This window comes from Ursus maritimus, unplaced genomic scaffold, assembly GCF_017311325.1.
Source record: "Ursus maritimus isolate PB19 unplaced genomic scaffold, ASM1731132v1 scaffold_23, whole genome shotgun sequence".
NCBI lineage: Eukaryota > Metazoa > Chordata > Mammalia > Carnivora > Ursidae > Ursus > Ursus maritimus.
The window spans coordinates 31,298,165-31,320,289 of NW_024424786.1; the positions used below are offsets into that span (position 1 = coordinate 31,298,165).

The following is a 22,125-nucleotide window of genomic DNA, read 5'->3' on the forward strand; positions in this document are numbered from 1 at the left end:
ATATTGCTTTTCTTTTTATCTAAGAAAAATCTTTAAAAAATTTATAATGATAGTAATGCGTATTCATTGTATAAAATACACAGACAAGCAAAAAGAAGAAAATCACAAAGTAAACTGTCAACCAGAAATAATCACTGATAATTTTTGGTGTGTTTTTGGTGTATGAAATAATCATTGATAACATTTATGATTTTACAATTTTAAGATATATATATATATATATATATATATATATACACATATATATATATATATAGGTACATGTATAAATGTATATATACACATATTTCTTTTCTTTTACAAACATCGAAGTCATCCTATTCATGTGGTTTTAGAATCTGCTTTTTTCCACTTAGCAGCTTAATATGGATATTTTTCCCTTTCAATATAAATATTTCTACAGGAAAATTTTATTTTTTAAATTAATTAGTTATTTTTATTTATTTTATTTTATCTCTCTCTCTCTCTCTTTTTATTAACACATAATTTATTATTTGTTTCAGGGGTACAGGTCTGTGATTCATCAGTCTTACACAACACACAGTGCTCACCATAGCACATACTCTCCCAATGTCCATCACCCAGCCACCCCATCCCTCCCACCCCACTTCCCTCCAGCAACCCTCAGTTTGTTTCCTGAGAGTAAGAGTCTCTTATACTTTGTCTCTCTCTGGTTTCGTCCTGTTTCATTTTTTCCTCTCTTCCTCCATGATCCTCTGCCTTGTTTCTCAAATTCCACATATCAGTGAGATCATATGATAATTGTCTTTCTCTGATTGACTTATTTCACTTAGCATAATACCCTCTAGTTCCATCCATGTCCTTGCAAATAGCAAGATTTCATTTTTTGATGGCTGCATAATATTCCATTATATATATGTACCATGTCTTCTTTATCCATTCATCTGTTGATGGACATCTAGGCTCTTTCCATAGTTTGGCTATTGTGGACATTGCTGCTGTAAACATTGGGGTGCAGGTTCCCCTTCAAAGATACACTACATTTGTATCTTTGGGGTAAATACCCAGTAGTGCCGTTGCTGGGTCATAGGGTAGCTCTACTTTCAACTTTTTGAGGAACCTCCATACAGTTTTCCAGAGTGGCTGCACCAGCTTGCATTCCCACCAACAGTGTAAGAGGGTTCCCCTTTCTCCACATCCTCTCCAACATCTGTCGTTTCCTGACTTGTTAATTTTAGCCATTCTGACTGGTGAGAGGTAGTATCTCGTGGTTTTGATTTGTATTTCCCTGATGCCAAGTGATGTTGAGACCTTTTTCATGTGTCTGTTGGCCATTTGGATGTCTTCTTTGCAGAAATGTCTGTTCTTGTCTCTGCCCATTTCTTGATTGGATTATTTGTTCTTTGGGTGTTGAGTTTGATAAGTTCTTTATAGATTTTGGATACTAGCCCTTTATCTGATATGTCATTTGCAAATATCTTCTCCCATTCTGTCGGTTGTCTTTTGGTTTTGTTGATTGTTTCCTTTGCTGTGCAAAAGCTTTTTATCTTGATGAAGCCCCAATAGTTCATTTTTGCCTTTGTTTCCTTTGCCTTTGGAGACGTGTCTAGCAAAAAGTTGCTGCGGCCGAGGTCAAAGTGTTCTCCTCAAGGATTTTGATGGATTCTCATCTCACATTTAGGTCTTTTATCCATTTTGAGTCTATTTTTGTGTATGGTGTAAGGAAGTGGTTCAGTTTGCATGTGGCTTTCCAGTTTGCCCAACACCATTTGTTGAAGAAACTGTCTTTCCATTGGATATTCTTTCCTGCTTTGTTGAAGATTAGTTGACCATAGAGTTGAGGGTCCATTTCTGGGTTCTCTATTCTTTTTTTTTTTTTTTTTTTTAAATATTTTCCTTATTTATTTGACAGAGAGAGAGGCAGTGAGAGAGAGAACTCAAGAGGGGGAGTGAGAGAGGGAGAAGCAGGCTTCCCGCTGAGTGGGGAGCCCGATGCAGGGCTCAATCCCAGAACGCTGAGATCATGACCTGAGCTGAAGGCAGCCACGTAATGACTGAGCCACCCAGGTGCCCCATCTGGGTTCTCTAGTCTGTTGCATTGTTCTATGTGTCTGTTTTTGTGCCAGTACCATGCTGTCTTAATGATCACAGCTTTGTAATGGAGCTTGAAGTCTGGAATTGTGATGCCACCAGCTTTGATTTTTCTTTTTCAACATTCCAGTCCTGTGAAAAAAGTTTATGGTATTTTGATAGGGATTGCATTGGATGTGTAGATTGCTCTAGATAGCATAGGTATTTTAACTATATATGTTCTTCCAATCCATGAGCATGGAACGTTTTTCCATTTCTTTGTGCCTTTCTCAGTTTCTTTCATGAGTATTCTATAGTTTTCTGAGTACCTATCTTTTCCCTCTTTGGTTAGACTTATTCCTAGGTATCTTATGGTTTTGGGTGCAATTGTAAATGGCATCGCTTCATTAATTTCTCTTTCTTCTGTCTTGTTGTTGGTGTATAGAAATGCAACTGATTTCTGTGCATTGATTTTATATCCTGCCACTTACTGAATTCCTGTATAAGTTCTAGCAATTTTGGGGTGGAGTCTTTTGGTTTTTCCACATAAAGTATCATATCATCTGCAAAGAGTGAGAGTTTGACTTCTTCCTTGCCGATTTGGATGCCTTTTTTCTTTTTGTTGTCTTATTGCTGAGGCTAGGACTTCTAGTACTATGTTAAATAGCAGTGGTGATAGTGGACATCCCTGCTGTGTTCCTGACCTTAGGGGAAAAGCTCACAGTTTTTCCCCATTGAGAGTGATATTTGCTGTGGGTTTTTCATAGATGGCTTTATCCCTATACTATGAAGAGCTTTAATCAGGGAAGAATGCTGAATTTGTCAAATGCTTTTTCTGCATCTATTGAGAGTATCATATGGTTCTTGTTCTTTCTTTTATTAATGTAGTGTATCACATTGATTGATTTGCAGATGTTGAACCAACCTTGTAGCCCAGGAATAAATCCCACTTGGTTGTGGTGAATAATCCTTTTACTGTACTGTTGGATGCTATTGGCTGGTATTTTGGTGAGAATTTTTGCATCCATGTTCATCAGGGATATTGGTCTGTAATTCTCCTTTTTGGAGGGGTTTTTGTCTAGTTTTGGGATCAAGGTATTGCTGTCCTTGAGTTTGGAAGTTTTCCTTCCATTTCTATTTTTTTGGAATGGTTTCAGAAGAAGAGGTAGTAATTCTTCTTTAAATGTCTGGTAGAATTCCCCTGGGAAGCCATCTGGCCCTGGGCTCTTGTTTTTTGGGAAATTTTTGATTACTGCTTCAATTTCCTTGCTGGTTATGGGTCTGTTCAGATTTTCTATTTCTTCCTGGTTAGTTTTGGTAGTTTATATGTCTCTAAGAATGCATCCATTTCTTCCAGATTGTCTAATTTGTTGGCATATAGTTGCTCATAATATGTTCTTGTAATTGTTTGTATTTCTTTGGTGTTGATTGTGACCTCTCCCCTTTCATTCATGATTTTATTTATTTGGGTCCTTTCTCTTTTCTTTTTGATAAGTCTGGCCAGGGGTTTATCAATCTTATTAATTCTTTCAGAGAACCAGCTCCTAGTTTCATTGGTCTGTTCTACTGTTCTTTTGGTTTCTATTTCATTGATTTCTGCTCTGGTCTTTATTATTTCTCTTCTCCTGCTGGGTTTAGGCTTTATTTGCTGTTCTTTCTCCAGCTTCTTTAGGTGTAGGGCTGGGTTCTGTATTTGAGAGCTTTCTTGTTTCTTGAGAAAGGCTTGTAGTGTTATATACTTTCCTCTTAGGACCACCTTTGCTGAATCCCAAAAGTTTTGAACAATTGTGTTTTCATTTTCATTTGTTTCCATGAATTTTTTAACTTCTTCTTTAATTTCCTAGTTGACCCATTCATTCTTTAGTAGGATGCTATTTAGCCTCATGTATTTGATCTCTTTCCAGCTTTCCTCTTGTGATTGAGTTCAAGTTTCAAAGCATTGCGGTCTGAAAATATACAGGGAATGACCCCAATCTTTTGGTACTGGTTGAGACCTGATTTGTGACCCAGAATATGATCTATTCTGGAGAATGTTCCATGCGCACTTGAAGAATGTGTATTCTGTTGCTTTGGGATAGAATGTCTGAATATATCTGTGAAGTCCATCTGGTCCAGTGTCTATAGGATAATTTTAATACCTGCCTGGCATTCCATTGTCTAAATCAAGGGTCAGCAGATAGTAATGGCCTATGTGCCAAATCTGGCCCACTGCCTGTTTTTTTTTTAATAAATTTTTATTGGAACACAGCCATGCTTATATATTTACATATTGGCTATGACTTCTGTTGTGCTAGAAATGAGTAGTTGCAACAGAAAATATATGGCCCATAAAGCTTAAAATATTTATTCTGTGGCCCTTAAAGAAAAACTTGGTTGACCCCTGGGATAGATCATTGTTATTCAAAGTGTGATCCAGGGATCCCTGAGAGTCCACTAGGTTCTTTCAAGGGGCTGACAAGGTATTATTATTATCATAATGCTGCTAAAATGGTATTTGTCTTTTTCACCTTTATTCTCTCATGATGAGTGTACAATGGAGTTTTCCAGATGCTATATGACAAGGGAGGACATCATCATTCTGATGGCTAATGGAATGTATGCTTGTATAGTCTTATGTTTTAAAAATATCCTCATTTTTTATTTCTAATACAGTAAATATAAATATAGCCTACATAAATAAAAATTCTCTTTTAAGAAGGTAAAGGGATCCTGAGATTCAAAAGTTTAAGAACCACCAGTCTGGATGTATTGTAAATTACTTAAGTACTCCTCTTTTGTTGGACAAGTAGATTATTTATAATCTTTCATAAACATTGTTCTTTAAGGTTAAATGATATTGATGAAAATATCTCATGAAAACAACTTAATGTGCATTACTGTTGTTTTTAAAATTTGAAATATATTTTTTGGGAAAGTTTGGAAACCATACACTGTTCTTTGATCTTTGACTGTAGGAGAATTGAAATCTTTTATGCAGAAGGGAAGAATAAAGAAATGAGATGAATTCCCTTAGCCACACATGAAATCAGTTGGGCTTTTGAGACTTTCCTTGTGTAGGTTTCTTCAACTCTGTTGGTTGGGTTAAGACATTGCTAGTTCCTTGGAAGATCTGCTTCCAAAATGAGGAACTGCTACCGTGCATTCCTCAGATGAAATGTAGTAATTCCTTTTCAAGTCTGACTTTTAGATTAGACTGTTGAGATGGGGTCTTAAAGTCAACATATATTTCTTTTCTCCTTTTGAGAATGTTGCTAATGATGAGGATCACCGTGCTGGGGGACCCTTGATATTGCGTGACTTGCCAATAACCAGAACTGAATGTAATAACAGTTTAACATACTGGGGGTCTACAGAGTGCTGGACTCTAATCCTTTTTTTTTTTCTTTTTTTTTAAAGATTTTATTTTTATTTATTCGACAGAGATAGCGACAGCCAGCGAGAGAGGGAACACAAGCAGGGGGAGTGGGAGAGGAAGAAGCAGGCTCATAGAGGAGGAGCCTGATGTGGGGCTCGATCCCATAACGCTGGGATCACGCCCTGAGCCGAAGGCAGACGCTTAACCGCTGTGCCACCCAGGCGCCCCATAATCCTTTATTTTTATCCTCTCACCCTTTATTTATTTCATCACAACTTCATGAGGTGTAGGCACTGTTAACCTCTCTATCTTCCAAAGAAGGGAATGGGAGTTCTGTGAGCTTAATAACTGGCCCAGAGTGACAAGGTAGTGAGCTGGCCTCGGTCTGGCTTTGAAGAATGTGGTCTTGACGGGAGCGTGGACTGACACTTTGCTATGGTGCAGCTGCAAAGCAATTCAGGACTATTCGTTGAGGAGAAGGCATCTCTTGTACTGTAGCTTGTAATTGAGTCTCATTGAATGGAAATCAAGAAGAGTTGTAATAAGGCACTGGTCTCTTAGGGGATTGCCAATCTATTATGGAACAACTTATGTTATTATTAAAATTGGTATCACAGCATTAAAGACAGTTTTGAAAAAGGGAAACAAATACCATATGACCCAGCAATTCCAATCATTCATATGTGTGTGTATGTGTGTGTATATGTATGTATGTGTGTGTGTATATATATATATATATATAAATGTTTCATTAAGTAGCCAGATCACATATATATATATATATATGCGCGCAGAGAAACAGCCAGTGCAAAGGCCCTGAGGCTGGAGTGTGTGTGTATATATATATAGGACTGGAACAGTTATCTGTACACCGGTGTAGATAGAAGAATCATTCACAATAGCTAAGAGGTGGAAGCAACCAAGTGTCTGTGAACAGAGCAGTGGATAGACAAAATTTGGTATATCCACACAAAAGAATTCAGCCATGAAAAGGAGTGAAATTCTGGTACCTGCTACAATGTGGACGAACCTTCAAAACATTATGCTACATGAAAGAAGCCAGACACAGAAGGACAAATATTGTATGATTCCATTTACAAGAGGTTCTTGGAAGAGGCAAGGTCACAGAGACAGAGTAGAATAGAGGTTACCAGGAGGGAGGAGTTGCTGTTAAATGGGAAGAGGGTGTACGTTGGCCGTGATGGAATGTTTTGGGTATAGATGGTGGTGCTGGTTACACAACATTGTGAATGTGTTTAATGCCACTGAGTTGTACATTTACAAACGGTTAAAGTGATAAATATCATGTCATCAAAAGGAAGGGAATCGGGAATAGCTCCAGTGTTCTAACCCAGCTGCATTCTTTCCACATCTGTGTCCACAGTCATAGGTTTTGTTTACATCATTGTAATTATTATACGAATCATTGTATTTTGTATTTGAGCTTCTTTTTATTTATGGTCTTCATGTTTTTAGCGGCTGCAGAATGTTTCATTAAGTAGCCAGATCACAGTTTACAAAGCCCTTCTCTTTTTATGGAATATTTAGATTATTTGTACGTTCTTTTACCTTTATAGATAATGGCTTTCTTTTATGGTCTCTGTGGAATCCCTTTGACATCAGGAATTTGGTGGTAGGGAGAGAATCCTCTCAAATCCACCTCCCTTTAAGGAGAACACACTTAAAAAAAAATAAATTTTGGAAGCGAGTACATGCATGTAAAAAATAATAAAAAAACCCACGAAATGTTTTGCAATGCAAGTATTTCCCTCTTTTGTCCCCTTACTCACTCGGTTCCTCTCATTAGAGGTGATCTTGGTTCCCAGGTGAAGAGAGAAGTGTTTTGAAAGCAAGGGCAGAAAAGATGCCCGGCTTATGTCATTTCTGGGCCTTGATCTATGCATTCATATTACATCTTGTTCGGTGTGTAGAGGTGAGGTGGATGGAGCAGGGTACCCAGAGTACTCCTGAGAGAGAGTTCTCTTCTGAGCCCAGCTCTGAGGGTGGACTGTGTGTGTGTGTGTGTGTGTGTGTGTGTGTGTGTGTGTGTGTTCCCTTTACCCTGGCCTCTGATATTCCCAACCTAGCGAATGTCAACTCTCCATCTCAGCTGTTCTCTTCCGTATGCCTGACTATGTTACAGGAAGATGTTTTCCTTTGGGGAAGTGATTAAAAAATAAAAACCTATTTATCAAGATATAAGATACATACTGAAAAACACACACACCCTAAGTGCGTGGTCTGATGAGTTTTCACAAGCTGAACCCATCGGGTCATCAGCATTCAGATTAGGAATCTGAATGTGATTTCCACTGCAGAAGACCCCCGAAGGGGGTATTTTTAGGGCAAAAGCAAAAGACCAGAGAACTGACAGGATGAATTGGTGCATTCGTCTGTGTTATGCAAGAACCAAAATCCCTGAAGAAATGAGTGTGTGTGTTTCTCACTTGTTTTGGAGTTTACCTTTTGTGAACTCATTTGAGACTTTGATGGCAAAAGAGCAGTTCTCTTGACACTTCGAAATCAAGCTGGGCATTATGATGGTCCTTGAAAGACTCCCCTTTCTCTTCCTTTCTTCCACCCAGACCCCAGTGCAGTCTTTGACATCCGCGTGCTCCAAGTCACCACAACTGAAATGGAGTTGGAGTGGCAGAATACGGACAGTTCTTCTGACTATACCTACACCCTGGACGTACAGTCCAAGTATGGCTCTAACAAGACAAACAGTTCTCACGAAGCCATCACTCTCAAGGACTTGGTTCCAGGCACCTTGTATAACATCACCATCTTTCCAGAAGTGAACCACGTCGTGGGGGAGTCCAACTTCACCGCACAGTACACGCGTAAGTCTCTGAGGATGCCCGGCCAAGGGCTGTTCTCTCTGGCTCTCTCCTGGAGGGTGGGAAGTAAGCGTTGGTTTAACAATGGGGAGAGGGACCATTGTGTTTCTGGGCTCCAGGGAGAGAAGGAAGCTGCTTAAGTGGAAAACATCGGAAAACAGCCAAGGTTCTGCTGTTCTCAGCGTTGGTGCTGAGCCGTGTGAACCTGGAGTTGTCTTTAGAAGCAGCAAGTGATGTGATAAGCCTGGACAACAGAACTGTTCCATTCATTCCTTGGGGATACAGACTAGAGGAGGGTCACGTTGTCATGTTGGCATTAGAAGACACTGCTCACGCGAGGAGCTTTGCACGCAGCAATAAGGGAAGTGTCTTGCGAATGTTTGATCTAACTCTATGGTAGACATGGTAGTTTGTGTTATCATTTTAGTACATTTTTCTCTTTTGTTAACCAGATTTCCAAAACAGATAGGAAATTATATCTGGGAAATCTATTTCAGATAAGCTTAGAAGTATTAAAGAAGCCCTCAGTTTGTTTCTCAGAGTCCATAGTCTCTCATGCTTCATTCCCCCTTCTGATTACCCCCCCTTTCTTTATCCCTTTCTTCTCCTCAACTGAGGGCTTCAGAGGGGAGGGGAGTGGAGGAATGGGATAGGCTGGTGATGGGTAGTAAGGAGGGCACGTATTGCATGGTGCACTGGGTGTTATACGCAACTAATGAATCATCAAACTTTACATAAAAATCCAGGGATGTACTGTATGGTGACTAACAATATAATAAAAAAATATTATTATAAAAAAAAGAAGTATTAAAGAAGAATTTTTTTTGAGATTTAATCTGTATAATTATTTTCTGAAGGTCTTTTTGGGAAGCCTTCTGTCGTTTGAGTCAGCAAATGTTAGCTTTATTTATTCTGTCCCCAAAGGGGCCATGTTGTTTTTAGAGGCAGTAAATAAAATAGTCCTGGAATTCAAGGCTAATCATGCCTTTTTTTTTTTTTTAAATGAAGTGCCCAGCAGTGTATCCGACATTGAAATAAGTACCAACACCACAGCAGCATCCTTAACTTGGCAGAACCTAGATATAGCTTCTGACACGTATACCTACCACCTTCTGATTGAGAAGGATGGAAATTCTAGCAAGGCAACACAACTCGTCACAGACATGGGCGTCACCAGTGCCACAGTCACTGAGTTAATACCTGGCTCGGTGTACACAGTGGAGATCTTCACCGAAGTGGGGAACGGCACCAAGTCCCTGGCACCTAGTTGGCAGTCATTCTGTACAGGTGAGTAGCCCCAGGTGACCCTTGGACTCTTTCCTGTGTGGTGCGGACCTTCCAGGTAGGTCCTCCACAGGCTTGATTAAGTTTCGTGTAGTATGCAGTACGCTGATCTCTTTGAGACATCCTCTTAACTTATGAGTGCTGTCTTGTTGTTCTTATCATTTATTCATTCGACAAGTATTTATCGAACAGTTACTATATACCAGGCACTGTTAAAAGGAAGTCCCTGCCTTCCTGGAACTTTTATTCTGGTGGGGAAGACAGATAATAAACAAGATAAATAAGTTATTAGATGACAATTACTGCTAGGGAGAGGGAAAAGAACAAGGAAGAGGGAGATGAGATGTTTATCTGGGGTGCCCTAGTGAAAAGGTAACTGTTCCGTGAAGACCTGAAGGAAGTGAAGGAGCCAGCCATATGGCTATCAGGGCATAGAGCATTATAGGCAGAGAAACAGCCAGTGCAAAGGTCCTGAGGCTGGAGTATGCCCGCTGTGTTGAAGGAAGAGCAGGAGGCCAGAATGGCAGGAGTAGGCCAGTGGGAGCAAGGGGACGACGGATGGGTAGATGGTGGGCCCAGCCCAAGAGGCAATGGGCCAGGAAATGGATGCCATCCTGGCTTGTAGTTCATAGTTTGGCTTCCCCCTGAAGAAGACTGAAACGATATTGTTAAAATGGATGCTCAGCCTTTTCACCTTTCTTGATCCTTATCTCTCAGTGCTCTAAAGAGAAGGGCAGCCCTGCGTTTAACTGAGGGAGCTTTCAGAGAGGGACCCAGGGAATGTTTCACAGATGTTTGTTCTAAGGACTTCAGCTCACAGATCTGGTTGGGGCGCCTTTGTACCTTGGCACCTGTGTACCACCTTATTCTCTACCCTCTTTGTACCTACATCTTCTCTTCCTTAGACCAAGCTACTCAGGTGTGTTCCGGCTGATTTGGAGGTGGAGGGTTCCCATTGGATCAGCCTCCCTGGTAGTGTAGGAGCTGGGCCCTTGAGGACCTCTGACCTCTCACGTGGAGCAGCTGAGGAAATCCTGGCAGCTCTGAGTCACCTCTGCTAACTCGGGCTCCATCCACCCGGTCTAGACACTGATCTTTGGGGTTTGGGTAGCTTCCGTTGCTGATATTTATAATTGTTGCAGCCTATAGCAAGAGAAAAAGACATATGAGCACTTATGACTGGGGGTGGCTGGAAGAGGGGCTGTGGGGATAGGTGTGCATTGAGCAGATTACTTTTCCAGGCCTCAGGTGGAGAATGCAGGAGCCACGCAAAGTGATTTGTTAGTGATTTCCTGCTGTAAAATACTGCAGCATTGAAACAGTGATAATACTCTCCTCCAGTGAAATTAGCACACAACCCCAAGATCATGACCTGAGCCAAGATCAAGAGTCGGAAGCATAACCGACTGACCAGCCTGGCGCCCCTGACACCCCATCTTAAAGATGAAGAAACTGATCCCATTTACCATTGATTATTCAGCATGTTATGTGTCTACAGAATACCACGGACTTGGACTTAGAAAACCTGGGGTCCAGTTTCGGCTTTGTTGCTTACCAGCCATGTCATCTTTAACAACTTAATGTAACCTCTCGAAGCCTCCGCTGGTTCATTGGCAAAGTGGGACAGCATTAGTCCTGCCTCTTCCAGGTAGTCAGGAGGGCCCCAAGATGAGATGACGCGGGTGAGGAAGTCGCTGCCACCGTGCTGTTGTGCCACAGCTAGCTGTCACGGAGCCCTGTTCTCTTCTGGCATGGTGACCGATGGCCACTGTTTCATATAATCCCCGTACAGTCCTGCAGTTGAGGCTCGGTTGGGTGACTGAGCCAAGGTCACACAGTTCAGTAATGCCCGCTTCAAGGTCAGCCCCTGCCTCTTTTACCGTCCCGCCTGGCTCTGTCCTCATGACAGATGAGCCAGGACTCTGCTGCTCGCGGAGGGCCAGTGTTGGCAAAGGCACAAGTCCCAGACTCTCATATGTGCTGGGCTTGCTTTGCAGATCCCGCACCAGTAACCTCCTTCCACTGCGAAGTGGTCCCCAAAGAGCCAACCTTGATTCTCAAGTGGGCCCGCCCTCCCGGTACCAACGTGGGCTTCCGGCTGGAGATCAGCAGAGGAGCCTGGAGAAATGTGACGGACCTGGGGAGCTGCACCTCAGAGAACGGCACTGAGTACAGGACGGAAGTCACATATTTGAATTATTCTACCTCCTACAACATCAGCATCACTGCCTCTTTCTGCAACAAGACGGCGTCTCCCGCCCAAAACACCTGCCTCACTGGCATCACAGGTGGGCTTTGTGGTGGTGGCGGCAGTTGGGGGGGCAGGTGGCACCGCGGTTACCCCTGGAGAACGCCTACCCAGTGGGTCTGCAAGTGTGGCCTAGAAATCTGTATATCTTTTTAAATTTCTGCTGAAATATTTGTTTTTGTTGGCATAGACTGTTAATTCTATAGAAATCTAGTCTTAAAAAGCAGAGAAAGAGGGACTAGTTTTTTTTTCAGGCTGGTTCCGTGGTTGTTTAGGCTGGTCTGGTACCTATCCAGCTCGACTCGGGGGACTGGCTGAAAACGGTGTCTCCTACTCCTCCGCCATCTTAACTCCCGAGGGACTAGTTTTTTATATTCCAAAGGTTTCCTTTGTTTTACAGAATAATTAATTGCCATGCTTTCTTTTAATAGTAAGTTCCCTTATTGCATTAAAAAAAAGCATTTTCATAGAAATATTCAAATATGCACAAAAGTAGAAGAAAGCATAAAGAAACCCACATACCCATCATCACCCAGTTGGACATTTGTCAGAGTTTGGCCAATCTTCTTTCATTTAGATCCTCTCCTCCCTGACTGGATTACCTTGAGACCAGTCCTGGTCATTCTATACTTTTATTTATAAATATTTCAAGAAATATCCCTCCAAGATAGAGGCTCCTCTCCCCTTTCTTTCGGACATAACCACATTGCTATTACCATCTCACAAAGTGAACAGTACTTTTATTCAGTATGATTACATATCCAGTCAAGATTCATATTTCCCTAGAATCCATATCGACAAGCTCTCCAGCTATTTTGAGGAACGGGGGTCCCTTCCTGTCCAGGGGATCCCACTAGTCAAACTTTTCACACTCATTGTTCTTATTTTTTATACTTGGAAGAACGTTGCTTTTATATCTTTGCTTCATTTTTATCTGTCTTTTCCTCGCCATGTCTTTGCCAACGTTGTCTTTGATCAACGTGGCGGGTTGATTTTGCTTTGTGCTTTTTGACCCCTGGATATGTTTCCTTTAGGGTCTCAGAATGTTTCTGGAAATTTTCCAAAGAACCTCTGGTTGTAATAGTAAGAGAAAAAGGGCTCTTACTACAGGAACACTGACTTGAAAAGTGGGTGAGGGGTTCTGCGGACAGAGCCTTGGATTTAGACAGGCAGACCTGGGTTTGATTCTAAGTTCTGCCTTTTACCAGCTTTGTGATCTCAGAAAAGCTACGTAACCTCTGTGAGCCTTGTTTCTCCTAGTTATAAAAAGGGGAAATAATCCTGGCTTTCGGGACTGTTAGACAAATAGATAAGGTAATGTGTATGGAAGACCACTTGAGAGCGGCCATGTATGGCTGCTCAGGTTGTGCACTACACAGTTCCAGGGGACACCATTCATATGGACTGCAGTGTGCATAGGGCTCCTTGGAGTTGTGCAGTACACAACTGTATCGGATGGCCTGGGTCACACTCCTTTGGGTTTCTTCAGCACTCTAGAACATACTAGAAATAATGAACCCTTTTTGTAGTTCTGTTTCATAATGTCATCTCTTCAGCTGCTGAGGAAGGTAAACCATGTCTGATTTGGTATTCCTGGGGCTACACGCAGTGCCTAGGGAAGAGAAGGAACTTGTCAGAAATGGTTGTTTCTGAAGCTGAGCAGTATGGTAGGTTTGGATAATGACTGCTTTTTTAGTCCAGTAATTCTCTTAATTTTTAATCTGTAGCTCTCCCTTTCCTCAGATGAATTTTTCTTTAAGATTTATTTATTTATTAGTGAGAGAGAGAGTGGGGTGGGGTAGGGAANGAGGGGCAGACGGAAAGAATCTTCAAGCAGACTCTGGGCTGAGGATGGAGCTTGATGTGGGACTCAGTCTCACGACTCATGAGATCACGACCTGAACAGAAACCAAGAGTTGATCGCTCAACCATATGAGCTATGCAGGTGCCACCCCCTCCTCCCCCGCCCCCTGCAGATGAATTTTTATATACAAATTTAACACATCTTTTATTTACCGTAAAAGTGGAGCTGCATTTTCTCTGAGAGGTATGGGATGGGTAAATCTCGGACAACTGGAGTGATGGTCTTATAGCCATCCTTTGTTACTTGCTCGCTCTATGCCCGGGGTAAGGGACACTGGTGAGTAAGGCAGACAGGGTCCCTGGAGCATAGGATTCAGGCAAGCAGAGAGGTAAAGGATTTTCAGCCCTGCAGGTAGATGAGCTAGTGTGCTACTGACAGTCTAGTCCCCTCTGGGCAGCTAAAAGGCAAAGAGCCCAGGGGAATCCTGGAAGCCTGGGTTAGGAAGCCTGGTTAGGCGGTTGACAAATAGACATGGGGATAGTGCCCCCAATTGGTCACTGCTGTCAGTTGCTTGAGAGGTTGCCAAAGCCTGGTTCAAAGCTGTGCTGCCCAGTAGAAAATAATATGAGTCTCCCGCAGAATTTAACATTTCCTAGGAGACGCATTTAAAAAAAAAGTAAAAAGGGGGCACCTGGGTGGGTCAGTGGGTTAAGCATCTGCCTTCAGCTCAGGTCGTGATCCCAGGGTCCTATCAGACTCTCTGCTTAGCGGGGAGTCTGCTTCTCCCTTCCCTTTGCCCCCCCCCCTCGTTGTGCGCACGCGCTCCTCTCTCTCTGCTCTCTCTCTCTCAAAGAAATAAAATCTTTAAAAAAATTAAAAAATAAAAAGGTAAAAAGGAAGAGCCAACATTGATTTAAATCACATTTTATTTAACTCAGTATATTAAAAATATCATTTCAATGTGTAATCTACATGAAGTCAATTATTGATGAGTTATTTTATGTTCTTTTCTCATGCTAAGTCTTTGACATCCAATCTGTGTCTTACATGTCTAGCTCCCCCGAATTTGGGCTGGTCATGTGTTACGAGCTCAACAGCTCTGTGGGGCTGGTGGCTGCCGTGCTGGGCAGAGCAAGTGTGGGAGCCCCGCTGTGGTGTTTTTGTTCGTTTTCTCAGTCTCCGTGAATCTTGACTATAATAATGAAAACAAACTGTATGTGGGAGACAAATTTAGGTAGAGAGAGAGAGAGAGAGAGTGTGTGTAGCAGGATTAGCTTTAATTCAGCGTCTTCTTCCTTTTGTGTTAATTCGGAGGCTGACTTCAGGAGCTCAGCTCAGAAAGCGGGGGCAGGTCACATGAAGGTCGTGCATGGAATGTTCCTGTGTGGGCTTTTCTGGTTTCCGGGAAGAGGGTCAGTCAGGTTTCTCTAGGTGGCATTTTTAACCAACTCCATCAAAAGATGAGGACTTTAGCTTGAAGAATGCGGACCAGGAGCACAGCCAGGTCTCAGGAGAAAGTGCACTCTCTCTGTGTCAACTTTGCTTTCCTCCAGGTCTCTCTGTTCCATCATCGTCCTCAGCCACAGGGGCAGGTGGCTGCAGACGGCTCTCCCCTTAGAGTTCCAGCCGCATGGACTCTGACTCTCTGTTGCTCTCCATCTACCCCCGTTCTCTGGGTCAGAAGGGGCTGGGGGAGGATAGGAAAGGCAGGCTGGCTTCAACCAGCAAGGCTGCTGGGAGGCACGCCGAAGGTGCCATTGGGAGCAGGGGATCTGCCACCTCTGCCCCCCACTTCTCTCCCCTGCTCCTGGCTCTGGATGTGCTCTTCATGAGCCCCCCACCCCGCTCCCCGAGCAAGGGCAGAGCTTGGGGGCCCTGTAGCAAACTTCTTAATCATTTTGTTCCCTCTTTGGTTTTAAATGGTGGGTGATCATGTTTTGTTTTGCTCTGTTTCAGACCCCCCTTCTCCAGATGGATCCCCAAATATTACGTCCATCAGTCACAATTCAGTAAAGGTTGAGTTCAGTGGTTTCGAAGCCAGCCACGGGCCCATCAAAGCCTATGCGCTCATTCTCACCACTGGGAACGGTAAGCAGGGGTCAGTTACGGGTTAAGCAGCCAGAGAGCCATGTCGTGACCGGGGGCCATTCCTGTGCCCACAGAGGCACACTGGAGACACAAATACATGACTGTTTTTACACTGTCGCCCACACGTTGGCACTCAGAAGGGGGTGGGTGAGCTATTTGCCTGACGATCTAGGGCAGGGTTGGCAGACTTTCTATAAAGGGCTGGGTGGCAAATGTTTTAAGCTTTGCAGGCTGTGCAGCCTGTCTCACAGCTGCCCGACTCTGGCGCTGTGCGGTGAGGGCAGCCGCAGAGGGTGCGTGAAGAATGAGTGAGGCTGTTCCAGTAAAACACTATTTGTCAGAATGGGCGGCCGGCTGGATCTGGCCTGTGGTTCACACCTGGCTGACCTCTGACCTGGGTTTTTCTTCTCTTTTACAACACAGGGTCTTTAGGTGACAGAATGTTAGTCTTAACCAACTCTCACTCTTTCTCACGCATGCACGCACGCACACACACGCACGCACACGCGCACACGCACACGCACACACGCACACGCACGCATCATACTCAAAGGGTGTCATTCTCTTGAAGGAAAGCAGAAGGTGATTTCTGCATTTGTGGTGGAAACTTGCGAAAAGCATCCTCACAGCTGAGAGAGGAGGTGGCTCGCGTGCCCCCTTTTCCCGGACGGGGCTCCTTTACATTCTTTGGTGGGAAGAAAGGCATGATTCGGGGGTGCCTTTGTTAGCTGCACGTGGGTGCCTTGCACATGGCTGGGTTTTCAGGGCCAAGTTCTGTTGTTTTTGTTGGTTCTTTAAATGTGAACAGTGCAGTGCTGCCTCTGCCTGTTCTCTCAGCCCATGGGACTGTCTTCACCCCCTCGAGGGGTGTGGGGATCCTGGAAGACAAGGAATTTGCTAGTGTCATAAACCCGCGGCAGAGTTTCAACCACGGATGCTGAGATCTCTCAGTCTCTCTGTCTTTTCGGTTTGGGTCTGTTTCAAGTCATTTTGTGGTGAAGGTTTTCAGCAAAATCCAAGCTTAGACCTTGCTGAATGAAGGCAATACTTCACAGTGACCGGAGTGACCAATACCAGCCTGTGGTGGATGAGACCACACGCGCCAAGTCGACGGTCTGGGTTAGAAATCATGCCCGCTGTGTACGAAGGGTGGCCTTGAGCCTAGGTCCTTTTAGCTTTCTGTGCCTTCATTTTCCCACCTGTGAGATGGGAGTAGGAAACCTACATGATAAGACTATTGTCAGTGACTATTGTTTAGCGCACAGAGATTAAGAAAAGCACGTAGAACTTAATATAAGTAAAGCCTAGCACCAAGAACACACTTGAGAGATGGCAGCTGCCATCATTACCGCACAGCGTCAATGTCACTATTTAGATGCGTGGGAAACTTAAATCTCTGTCTGTAATCACTTTCTTATGACTTTCTTTCTGTGTGCCTTTCTTAGCTGTTTACCCGTCTGCAAATGTTTTGAGATATACGTATGAGGATTTCAAAAAGGGGGCCTCAGACACTTACGTGACATACCTCATAACAACAGAAGGAAAGAGACGTTCTCAGGGCTTGGCTGAAGTCTTGAAGTACGAAGTCGATGTTGGGAACGAGTCAACCACGCACGGTTATTACAACGGGAAGCTGGAACCCCTGGGCTCCTATCGGTAATAGCCTAGTGGTTCTTGCCCTTTGGGGCCGAGCCGCGAGAGTGCGAAGCTTTCCATGCCTGGGGTGGTGGCCACGTCTCAGCTCCCTCTTTCCTTCTTGTCATCCCATAGGGCTTGTGTGGCCGGCTTCACCAACATCACCTTTAACCCTCACAATAACGGACTCATAGATGGGGCCGAGAGCTACGTGTCCTTCAGTCCCTATTCAGATGCAGTTTTCTTGCCCCAGGATCCAGGTAGAGAAAGAACAACAGTGCTGTTAACATTTCAGCGGGCTTTTGCTTCCAGTGTCTACAGAAGGCCGGGAATCTGCACGCCCCCCTTGGCTCCCTAGGAGGGCTGGTCTCTCCTGTCGGAGGTTGAGATGTCACGTGGCCATCAAGACCTGCCTCCGCTTCCTGGAAGGAGGTCCCCACCAGCCCCCGCCTCCCACTGTCTCTCTCCTCTGAACGCCAGTTGCCCTTCCACTCTGCAAACGTTTCGTCCTTTTTTCTCAGTGTGGTCATTTGTGTGCCCACGTGCCAGGCACACCATTTGACTTTCACTGCACAGAACCTTTGAACGTGAGGGTCAGAGGAGCCGCAGAAATTGTCTTGTCCAGCTCCTCGCTGAGAAACGAGGCTGTGGAGGCCCAGAGAGGGGCAGTGACTTGTGTAGAGGCAGGGCTGACCCTCATGCCTCAGACTCCTTGTCAAGCACTCCTGTCCTCTGTCCCACAGAACGAAGTGATTCAGGAGCCTCAAGGACCCAAGGGGGTATATACCCTACCTTCAGGCCAGAGACGAAGCGATCAACTGGTTCGGTAGTTTGCCAGGTGTTTACTTGATAGCTGTTCACTTCAGGAAAGAAGCCCCAGGAGCAAAGTTCAGGGAGTCCGCACTCCCGACCCCAGTAAACAAAGGGGTTTTATGTCGCTTGAGCCAGTGCTGTGGGAACTTCTGCTCGTACGTGGGTCTCACAGAGTCAGAGAGGTGGCAGGAACCGTGGGGAACATTTTGTCTAGTGGTTTTTAAACAGGGGTCGCTCCACTGAGCAGGACCCAGTCCCGAGACCCTCCCCGCCCCCACCCTACCTCCACAAGAGCGTTTCTGCCTGGTTTTTTATTTTATGTATTGGGCTGCTGCATGCAATCTCATTTGAAGAAAGATGGCAGCAGTAAGAACAACTCAAAAATCGCGACAGCCCGGTTGCTATGTTTGCAGTTGAGGAACCTGAGGGGAGGGGAGCCGTGACTTTCTCAAGACCAGCCTGTTAGTGGTGGGCTGGGGCTGGGGAACCCGGCTCCCAAAGGCCTAGGCTGATTTTATGTCCAAAGATATTTAACACACACACACACACACTCTGGTTAGAGGACTCTGGGCCGGTTGTTTGTGAACATCATTTTTTTAAAACTTAATTTAATTTTATTTAAATTCAATTGATGCATCATGTATTATTAGTTCGTGAGCATCTTCTGAAGTGCCTCCCGTTTGGACTTTTCTCAGGTGTCATCTGCGGAGCGGTTTTTGGGTGCATCTTTGGTGCCCTGGTGATTGTGGCCGTGGGAGGTTTCATCTTCTGGAGAAAGAAAAGGTGACTGTGTTTATGTTGATGATAACTCCTTCCTTCCTTCCTTCCTTCCTTCCTTCCTTCCTTCCTTCCTTCCTTCTTTCCTTTTTTTTTTTTTAGATTTTCTTTGTTTATTTGTCAGAGAGAGAGAGAGAGCCTAAGTAGGGGGAGCAGCAGGCAGAGGAAGAAACAGGCTCCACTCCGAGCAGGGAGCCTGATGCAGGACTTGATCCCAGGACCCTGGGACCATGACCTGAGCCGAAGGCAAACACTTCACCGACTGAGCCACCCTGACATCCCAGTATTCTACTTTTTTTTTTTTTTTAAGATTTTATTTATTTATTTGATACACACACACACACACACACACAGAGCACAAACACGGGAGAGCAGCAGGCAGAGGGAGAGGGAGATGCAGGTTCCCCGCTGAGCAGAGAGCCTCACAGGGGCCTCAATCCCAGGACCTGAGCTGAAGGCCGACCCTTAACTGACTGAAACATCCAGGCACCCCCCAATACGCTGCTTTTTAAGGCAGCTTTTTACTATGGAAAATTTCAGACATTCACACAATTGAAAGGACTGGTGTCATGGGCCCCCATGTCCCCATCATCCACCCTCTTCGCCGACCGGCCAGTCCTACTTCATCTCAGCCCTCCACCTGCATCAGGTCCCGGCGGACACGGCAGTGTGGGGTGATCCCTCGGAACTGCGCCCTCTGGTTCACGAGTCAGTTTGGTGGTGTTAAGAGATCTCATTTTAGAATTAGCTAAGTTTGAACACATGCGCTGTCTGACGAGCAGATAGGAGCTTTGCCGCGATGTCTACAGTAATCCGTGATGTGACACCGAGGAGCGTGAAATAAATGTGCATAGTTAAATAGTAAAAACAGCAACTCTGTTTTGAGCGCTTACCGTGTGCCCAGATTTGTGTTTTCCATCAGTCCTCATATTCACGGGGCTCCAGGAGGCGAGGACACACAAGCTGAGTGTAGGAAGTGTGCAAGGGAACGTGAACCCGGTGTTTGCACTTCATCGCTTTCCTGTCTGCCCATGTGTGGGGGGTGACGCCTGTGTATCCGCTGGGATCCAAGGGCACTCGTCCCCTCAAGCAGCCACGCCACATTCTTCTGCCGCCACCTTGCCCTGTTGGGTTGACAGACAGATTAAAAAAAAAATTTTTTTTTTGTGAGGGAGGAGTCAAAACAGCTTTATTGTTTCTTGTTAAAATAAAAGTTATACATGCTTGTGGCAAAAAACAAAACAAAACAAAAAACAAAATAGAAAAGAAAAAAAGAGCAAAGAAACTAGATAATTCATAATCACATCACCTGCACAAAACTACACTTAACATTGATATGATTGTGAAACTCACACATGAACACACACACACGAACACACACACGGAATCATTTGTATCATTTTCTGGTCTGCTTTATTATTTAAGACATTGCGGACAGCTTCAAATCTTCTTCATTTTAAGTGGATACAGAGTATTCAACTGTATGGAAATTATTCATCCCATTTTCCTGGTGTTTTCAGCTTTGGTTTTTTGTTTTTTTTGTTTTTTTTTTTTTGTTTTTTCGTTTTGCCACGGTTACTTAACCTGTCCCTAAATCTTTGGGCACATTCATGATTATTTCTTTAGGCTAAATTCCAGAGTGGGCAGTTGCTGGCTCAATGGGTAGGATGCATGTTTTCAATTTTTTTTTTTAAGATTTTATTTATTTATTTGAGTGAGAGAGAGAAACAGAGAGAGAGAGAGCACGGGCAGGGGAGAGGGAGAAGCAGGCTTCCCGCTGAGCAGGGAGCCTGATTTGGGACTTGATCCCAGGACCCCGGGATCATGACCTGAGCCGAAGGCAGACGCTTCACCGACTGAGCCACCCAGGCACCCCTCAATTTTGATACATACTGACAAATTGCCCTCCAGAAGATGTTTTTTTTTAACCCAATATGGGGTTAGCCAGCAATGCAGGAGAGTGCCAGGAGCGCCACCACCGTACCCGTAGTGGAGATATTTTCTAATTTATTCCGTTAACTCATCAGAAGGGCTTTCTCAAAGAACAGTGTGAAAAAATGACTCTGGCTTTAGAAAAGGGTCATGCTGCTGATATACATTTATCCAAAGATATTTCTAACAGTGTCCTGAACAAGATTCTGTCGTACTCTCAGCTGGTATGAAAGAGAGTTACTTCAGAGATTTGTAACCAGTGTGTGCTGCCTAGATTAAGCTTAGTGTCAGGGAACAGGATTTAGTGTCATATATATATAAAAGGCATTTTGTAGATACATGAAAGGGGAAAAGCCCAGAATTACCCTTTTTTGGGTCTTAATGGGTCTTTGTTTCTTTTAAAACAGGAAAGATGCGAAGAATAATGAAGTATCCTTTTCTCAAATTAAGTAAGTCTCTGGAGTTTTGAGCTTTATTTTAAGACGTTTAATCCCCCAATCTGTTCAGTGACTGGAGAATTTTTGGTGGAACGTGCTGTCATTTTTTCTGATGGACACATTTGGCCGTGGTCATCCAGAAGTTCTTGCTAGCTTCGTTTTTCTGCAAGGAGTCTCTGTTTATTATGCCCTGAAGCCAGTAGCTTCCTTGCCATGTTCCACGGCAAGTAAAACATTACTTCCATATTCTATTAAAGAATATGGATTTTGTGATTTTTAAGGAAAAAATTATCAATATTTAGGAGAAGACCTAGCTGGAAGTCACAAAGCCAATGAGTTACATGAGAGGGTCTAGAAGTGAGTTTCCTGATTTACATTTCAGTGTTTTGTGAATAACATTATAGTGACTCCCCCTCCCCACGTATCACTATGGTGTTTGTTCTTTTGGGAAGATGTCTACTATCATTTCTAGAGTCATGATTGCGTCAGTGTTTCTAATGGCTTGTTTTTTTTCTTTCCCTTCCTGTGATGAAGACCTAAAAAGTGAGTAGCTGCCTTAATTTTTTAATAACTTCTATTTTTCTGTTTTGAGTATGAACTTTATTGAATGTAAAAAAATCCTAAGACGTCGTTCTGTTTTCTTAGATCCAAGTTAATCAAAGTGGAGAATTTCGAGGCCTACTTTAAGAAACAACAAGCCGACTCCAACTGTGGGTTTGCAGAAGAATATGAAGTAGGTGGTTGTGAATAACGTGTTTTTTAATTGCTTTATGTTTCTCCTGAAAGTTGGAAAACCGCCGGTTTTTGTTGCAGGGGGAACCGCTGGGTGAGAGGCGGCCCTCTTAGAGGGGAGTGGAGCCCTTGCATGTCCCCGGGGGGGG

General features: G+C 43.8%; 1 protein-coding gene across 1 annotated transcript in view; it reads left to right on the forward strand.

Moving 5' to 3' along the window:
- Window positions 1-22,125, forward strand: part of PTPRJ (protein tyrosine phosphatase receptor type J) — a 56,687-nt gene that overhangs the window by 16,444 nt on the left and 18,118 nt on the right. Inside the window, exons 7-16 of the mRNA XM_008700963.2 lie at window positions 7,972-8,229; window positions 9,235-9,513; window positions 11,508-11,798; window positions 15,519-15,650; window positions 17,096-17,306; window positions 17,421-17,545; window positions 18,794-18,881; window positions 21,215-21,256; window positions 21,779-21,787; window positions 21,890-21,977. Of these exons, the coding sequence (XP_008699185.1) occupies window positions 7,972-8,229; window positions 9,235-9,513; window positions 11,508-11,798; window positions 15,519-15,650; window positions 17,096-17,306; window positions 17,421-17,545; window positions 18,794-18,881; window positions 21,215-21,256; window positions 21,779-21,787; window positions 21,890-21,977 (1,523 nt within the window). The remainder of the gene's footprint in view (window positions 1-7,971; window positions 8,230-9,234; window positions 9,514-11,507; window positions 11,799-15,518; window positions 15,651-17,095; window positions 17,307-17,420; window positions 17,546-18,793; window positions 18,882-21,214; window positions 21,257-21,778; window positions 21,788-21,889; window positions 21,978-22,125) is intronic.